The sequence below is a fragment of the Rhipicephalus microplus genome, chromosome X (genome assembly GCF_043290135.1).
Source record: "Rhipicephalus microplus isolate Deutch F79 chromosome X, USDA_Rmic, whole genome shotgun sequence".
Taxonomy (NCBI): domain Eukaryota; kingdom Metazoa; phylum Arthropoda; class Arachnida; order Ixodida; family Ixodidae; genus Rhipicephalus; species Rhipicephalus microplus.
Window position 1 is genome coordinate 509201980 of NC_134710.1, and position 6955 is coordinate 509208934.

Genomic DNA, 6955 nt, shown 5'->3' on the forward strand with positions numbered 1-6955 from the left:
TTTGAGTGAACCTTTCGCGTTTTTCGTCATATATTATATGGGTGCAATTGCCGGCACTCCTCTCCTATGGCGCCCGTGTACTCAGATATGGGTGCACGTTAAAGAACCCCAGGTGGTCAAAGTTTCCGGAGCCCTCAACTACGGCGTCTCTCGTAACCAAATAGTGGTTTTGGGACGTTAAACCCCACAAATCAATCAATCAAATCATCTCCTATGGCAGGCAGATTTCGCCCGCGCGTTTTCATAATATGTTTGCTAGGTGCGCCTGCGCGACAGTTTATTTCTCCATATATCACAGCAAATATCACAGCAAATCTATGCGTAAGCTTTTTATTAGTGCGTAATACATACGTACCTGTGACAGGGGCGGCGCCAGGATGTTTTTACGGGGGGGGGGGGGGGGGCAACCACGAAAAGTGAGTTCCTCCAGGGGGGCAAGCAAGTGGGGAGCTTATGCGTTGTATTTTCACTGTCTTACTCTCTTCCCCTTTTCTTCTTTTATAAACGCCCAACTTCTTCGATGGAAGTCTACGATATGTCCTGTTACATGTCACCTACGCTTCGTTCAGTAGCTCAACACGTTAATAAACATGCGTATTGTTCTGCTTAGGTGAGTTCAACGTAATATATTATCTGAAAGATTTTCTCTTGATCTAAATCAACTCTTACACTCTTACAAAAGAAATCACCTAGGCGCTAGCTTTATACGGGTTAGAATGGGATTAGCTGGGCGAAAAACAGCTGATCTATAGCTTCCTTGATAATATTACCAGAACGATAGCAACTTGAGAAAATGGGCGCAGCTGTGATGTAGTCGGAGGTAGCCAGCCAAGCCTCTGGGAGAAGTCGAGCCGAAGCAACGCCTCCTAGAACTTGTCAAGCCTGCGTGCCACGACGTCAGCTACGTCATCAGCGTCGACCGGTTTGACGCCGCTATGCTGCTTCGCTGTCTTTGCTGTCTAGTACACTGTAGCTGTATCTACTGCTATGCGCAGTTCACTGCAATCTCGCCAAGGATAGCTATCTATTAGCTCACCTGCAACTGCTTCATTTGCTGCACGCAAGTGCTGCTTAGTCACGAAATACCACAATCTTTCACCACAATCTTCCGAAAACACAAGAGGACACCAATTAGTCGGTGGCTGAAACCGTTTGACTGGGCTAAAGGCCCAGGTTCTAAACACACCAGTGTAAGTAAGATATTCGAGCAACGCAGTAGGATACAACTTAATATTTAGCATGTTTACACAGCAGTTGTATTGCTAGTAAAATGAAAATTGATACAGTTTGTCAAACAACCGATATACAAAATGCATTACCAAATAAAAGAAATTAAGCTTGGTAACCAGCAGCAACAAAATAACACGTGTTAACTAGATCACAATATAGCTTCGAAAGAGTAATTTCAGAGCATCAGAGATAACTAACACCACTAAGTAATGTTCATATCAATTCCAAGTTTCGTAATGATGCGCCAGATTACAAAATGTTAAAAGGCTGTTCTTGCACCTGCTGGTGTTGCTAAACGTTGGAAATGGGAAAAGAAAAAAGAAGCAATGTAGCAAAAGAATAAACAAATGAAGGGCATAGATTTGTAAAACTGGATCACGCATAGGCAGGTAAGTCATTTCACATCTGACTAAACAGTACACCAGTTTTCACAAACGTGTCAGCTCTCCTACTAGGCACTGTTCACCACACAAGCGGGGCACCGACATGGCCTCAGACAAGCGGGGCACCTTTTGCAGTTTGTTTGAAAGCGAGGAAAAACGGCCGGAATTATTCGATGGCGAAGCGGGTTTCCGTGCCCGAACATTTTTCTCATGAAAGTGCCGCAAAGGTACTATAGAGTTTCATTTACCGGCATACTAGTGCAGACGTATACGCCGATTATTGTGTGCAGCATCGAACATGTCAACAACATGCTGAAGGTCTATCTTATTGGCTAGAGACCGGTCTACCGCAAGCACAGCTAGGTCGCTCAGACGGTTGTTAGTCATTTTGCTGCGAAGATAAGTCTTCAGTCTTCGAAGGCACGAAAATGTGCGCTCGCAAGAAGATGATGATGCCGGTATCGTCACGGCGATAACACTTAGCTTGTGCAGTTCGTGAAAGGCTAACTTATACTCTTCCAAGACGGTGACCAATTGCAGCAATGTTTCTATCTTGCACTTCCTTTCGGCTTCGATGCGCTGAAGAAGTTTAATTACCAACTTGCATTCAACTTCAACGCTGTTGATGTCGCATGCATAGTGCTCAGCGAAAGGCTTGAGCAAGGAGACGTCCATAAAATTCTCACTTTGAGGGTGGAAGGCGCTGACTCCGCAGAGTACGTCATTATTTTCCGCAAATCGCCTAGTCAGTTCCACAATGAGGTGGTCCAAAACGGGCAGAAAAACTTTGACTCTGAAAGTTTCTTTTGAATCTGGAGACTCTTCTTCAACGGGCCGTCCTTCACTTAATACAAACTGCTCTAAATGGAGCGGAAGGCGCTTCGTTCTCTGCTTTTCCCCTTGGGGGACCCCGTTCTCCTCAGAAATAGTGCAGGTTTGCTCCCACACAGTGCCAAACGCGCTCTGCGAATTTCTGATTTCGGATAACTCGTCAATGACAGTGTGCGCCATGAGGCATGCCTGACTAAGGTTGCAGTCTTTACTTTGTAATATGTCCGAAAAAACCTTAAGGCGGCTGAGTAGCTTGGTGAATAGCCTTAAATGGAAAAGAAAAGAGAAGTTCATTCGCTCCAGCAGACCCCCGGCTTCCGTTGCCCGCCTGCTGTTTGTAGCGATGACTTCGCTGAGGCATACAAGAATGGCAGGAAAGCTTTTCATGGCAGCTGTGCAAGCCGTTATCTGGCAGGCCCATCGTGTATCGCTGAGACGCTGCAGCTCTGTCACAGGCAAAGACAACCTTTTTTGAACATCTACATAGAGGGAGTGAACTGCAGATCCACTTAGGAATACATAAAGGCTTTCCAAAAGAGAGAAAAAATCCCTCACCGGTTTTATCGCCTTGCAGACATCCACGATGACAAGATTGAGACGGTGGTTCATGCAGTGTACGTACACTGCCTGCGGCACTTCCTGCCTGAATAGTGCCTGGACGCCTCGTGACGTACCGCTCATGACACTTGCACCATCGTATGTTTGAGCAATGCACAGTTGAGAATCAATGCCGCAGCGATTCAGCGTTTCCTTGACGTAGCTCAGGAGCGACTTAGCATCCAATTGCTCAGCGTTGCGGAATCCAAGGAACCTCTCAAAGACAGCCCCATTGAGGTAGTACCTTACTACCACTGACAACTGTTCCGTCTTACTTAGATCCTTGGTTTCATCGACGATAAGTGCAAAGCACTGGGAGCTTTTCATCTCTTCCTTTATACTTGTTAATGTGATGTGGCTGAGAATTTCGAGGATCTGGTCTTGTATCGAGTGATGAACGTACTTCGCATTCGCTGCTCCACCATTCAGTTTCTTTCCTATAATGTCGTCATATTTAGCAAACAAGTTCAAGAGCTCAACGAAGTTTCCTTTGTTTTCACTTCTGGCACTTTCATCGTGGCCCCTCTGAGAGATTCCCTGAACGGCAGTAAATCGTAATATATCGGCAACTCTTGCTATATAGAGGCGATTTTCCTGCACCTCCCTGGAGTACGCGTCGCTGAGATGTGTTGCAACCGACCTGCTTTGTCCTCCCGCCTTCATCTGCGTGAAGAAAACCCACGATGCCTGGCAAGTCTTATGCACGAGTGAGTTTTCGTGCTTCCTGAAGCCACCGTCTCTTTCTAGGGCATTTTTCCAATTACTGTATCCACCATTGACAAATGCAGATTTCTCATTGTCACCAGTTGAAAACATTCTGCAAGGGAAACAGAAAGCTGCGTCAGCCTGCGCGCTGTACTCCAACCAAGGAAATAGGCGGTACCAGTTTGAGTTGAAGCTCCTGCTCAATTTGCCGTACTTCTTAGATGGAAATGGGTTCAGTATTGGCTGTGTGGGTTGCTCTGTCTTGAATTTCGAAATGTCCAACTGGCCTGCGTGGTCGACATCCACATAAGAGGCGGTGAATTCTGTCGCAGAATCAGGTTGATATCTTGCTGCACACGATGCGGAAAGGTCATCACATTCGCGGTCCATGTGCCCTGACGAGGACGGGCAAGCATCGTCAGACGCGATGCTACGCACAGTCTCTTCAAGCGGAATTGAAACAAAGCACTGAGCATTTTTTTGTTCCTGAAGCGTCTCCGAATCTTCTGCTGTGGAAGCAAAAAGCTCGGGGGAGACAGCTTTTTGCTTGGCCCGCTTGCTCGAAGGCGAAAAAAAGTCGGCAATAGACCTTTTCTGTGACATACTGAGACAAGCCAATGTAGACTGCACGTTGGAGGGATGGCAGGGGAGACCCACGCCGTAGAGGGCGCTGCGGGGTCGGCCGCTGCCGTTGAATGGGGGGGGAGGGGGGCAAAACTCGTTACAAGAATGTTGACCTCTCCGATGTTCCCTTCAACCTGTCTTTAAAAAACATGTTCCTTTGCTCCCACGCTACACGCGTTCTGCACGTGTTTTTGAGAGTTTCGCCTCGCACGCGGTTAGGATGTACACGCTTTTGTCGCGTTTAAGATCGCCGCAATTTAAGATTTTTTTCGTGGCAGCAATTTGGTGAAAGGTCAGCGATCTGCTCAGCCATGTAGCAGATGCGGAGCAAGTGGTAGCAGACAACGCCATAATGAAACTCTATAAAAACATGTGCGATGGCAAAATGCCTCATTAAAAAAAAACTAGCGATTGCGACCATCTGGTGTGCACAGAAATATGTCATACGAGAACTGCACGGAGATAGCTATGTATGGAAATTTATTTATCAAACATTGTGCGTAGTCCGTTGCTTGAATCATTATTACATTTAATGAAAGGTATCCAAAGAGCAATGCGCTTGTTGTACTCGTTGTTAGGCTAGTTAGTACATGTCTCAATTAAATAGTCAATTTCGCGCCAAAATCACGACCATACTGCAAATGAAGAAAACACATAGACAGGGCGGGCGCGCTTGTTGCATAGACAAATGTCCTTGTTACTAACCGCGTTCCAATCTTACCCTTAAAACGTGGTGGTATGAAGGGGTCACGTTTATGATAAATACCCTTTTATTCTAGCTTTACTTGATAATTGCCCGTGCGCGGAACAAATTTTCGCTGAGCGTAAATTTTGGAATCAACAGTCTAAAGAGAATGCTTCAAAATGCATAGTCAGTTATGCGCTTCGCTGCTTATCATACCTCTGCGCCGTTTCTGCGTGAGATGCCCGTTTCCTGTAAGCCGCTGGAACTATCGCCAGTACATAAGAAGTGTGCTCGCTTGAGTCACTTTGCAGTTTTCCACAAAATGGCTGCTACAAATCATTGTCGAAGCTTTTGGCAACCACATTCTTCAATCGGCGCTGCTTAGATACAAAAAATATATAATCACACATCACAAATACCACATGTGTACACAACTTCAACTACTACAATATCGAATAACAGTAGCAGCATAAACATGTCTTCGCAATTTTTTGACAGTGCTGAAAAGATGCAAGTTGAAAGTAATATGGCAATTTGCGCTTTTAAGATGCAGATATGTATCTCCATGTAACTCAAAAGCTTAGAGGAGTGGTGACGCAGGAATAAACTCCTGTCAGGTTAAATGCATCGTGCACGTGCTCATTTTTATAAAAAAATTTACTTGTCTCGGCGCACTGTTGCGATCCATGCTTGTCCCCTGCTTTTTCTGTTTGGGAATGTTGAAGTCGACCCCTTCGTGTTTACATGGCCATTGTCACAGTTGACGACACAGCTATGATTCCCTCCTCTTTGTCGCGTTGACATGGCGGAACGAGGGCTGTTTCACGTGCAGCGCGCGCTTCACAAGTATACGCGGGAACCAAAGGGAGCGGAGGCTGTACGCTTTTTCCGGCAGAGAAGCGTTGACGTCGCCGGACAAACTTCTCGGGTCTTCTCTCTCACGACGGGGGGCAGGGGGGGCGCAGTCAGGTCTGCACATTGATATAATAGAGGCTGCGACTGGGGGGGAGCGCCAAGTCAGCCCCATGCATTGACATAAGAGGGAGGGGTGGCACTGCGACGAACCTTCGCCCCTCCTGAAGGGGAACCCTGCGTATGCCTATGCGTGACACGAACACTGCTTGGGAGCGAGCACAGAGTAAGAAAATAAGAAAAAAGTGTGTGTCTTACACCGCGAGAGCTAGCAAACGAATGGAATACCACGGCAGTTTGTCCAGTTTTGTTTTTTTTACGTGCCGCTTTGGCATCGCCTAAAGACGACACGCATATCCGCGTGTTGTGTGTTCTAGATTTAGTGCCAGGGACCCCCAGCCGCCGGCGTACGCACGCTCTGGCGTTCCATTGTACTCCCAACTGCACCTGCAGAATATGCAAAGAAACGTATGTGGGCGGCTGGGATCTCCCTATGTCCAAGGTTAAACTTCACATGAAAAGATATCGAAACCGGCTCCGTATATGAACGTCTACGGTTTTGAGCCCACGCTGCTTGCTGCTCCTGTGTTCTAGCCTGCTTATGGCCACACGTGCACAGGCACGCAGGCAGAAATTTGTTTAAGGTGAGGGGGGGGGGGGATGCTACCTGGATCCGAAGTTGGGGCCGGCCAGGCAGACGTGGTCGAGCGTCGTTTTGTTTTGTGCCCTGTATGCGATGGCATTTTTGGAGGGAGGGGGGTCACAGGCCTAATGTGCCACCCCCTGGCTACGCCACTGCACGTGCACCCTGCCTAAGGTTCCCCAGCGCTCGTTGCCCCAGCAGGGCGAAGCTTATTCTCTGCGGTGGTGGTGTGTGAGGGGAAGGCACGCCTCGAAAAGAGGATCTCGCACGAGCTTGTTGCTTCACACAAGCAGAGCAAACTACAAACTGTAGACTTTCTTGTTTCAATCTACTATCAGTCAGAGC

The 6955-nt window shown here is 47.3% G+C and overlaps 1 protein-coding gene across 1 annotated transcript; it reads right to left on the reverse strand.

Annotated features, from left to right (window-relative positions):
• Positions 1-1727: 1727 nt before the first annotated feature.
• LOC142775264 (zinc finger MYM-type protein 1-like) lies at positions 1728-3580 on the reverse strand. Its single transcript, XM_075876606.1, has one exon. The coding sequence runs from the start codon at positions 3366-3368 to the stop codon at positions 1869-1871; it is 1500 nt and encodes a 499-aa protein (XP_075732721.1). The 5' UTR covers positions 3369-3580; the 3' UTR covers positions 1728-1868.
• Between the last annotated feature and the right edge of the window lie 3375 nt (positions 3581-6955).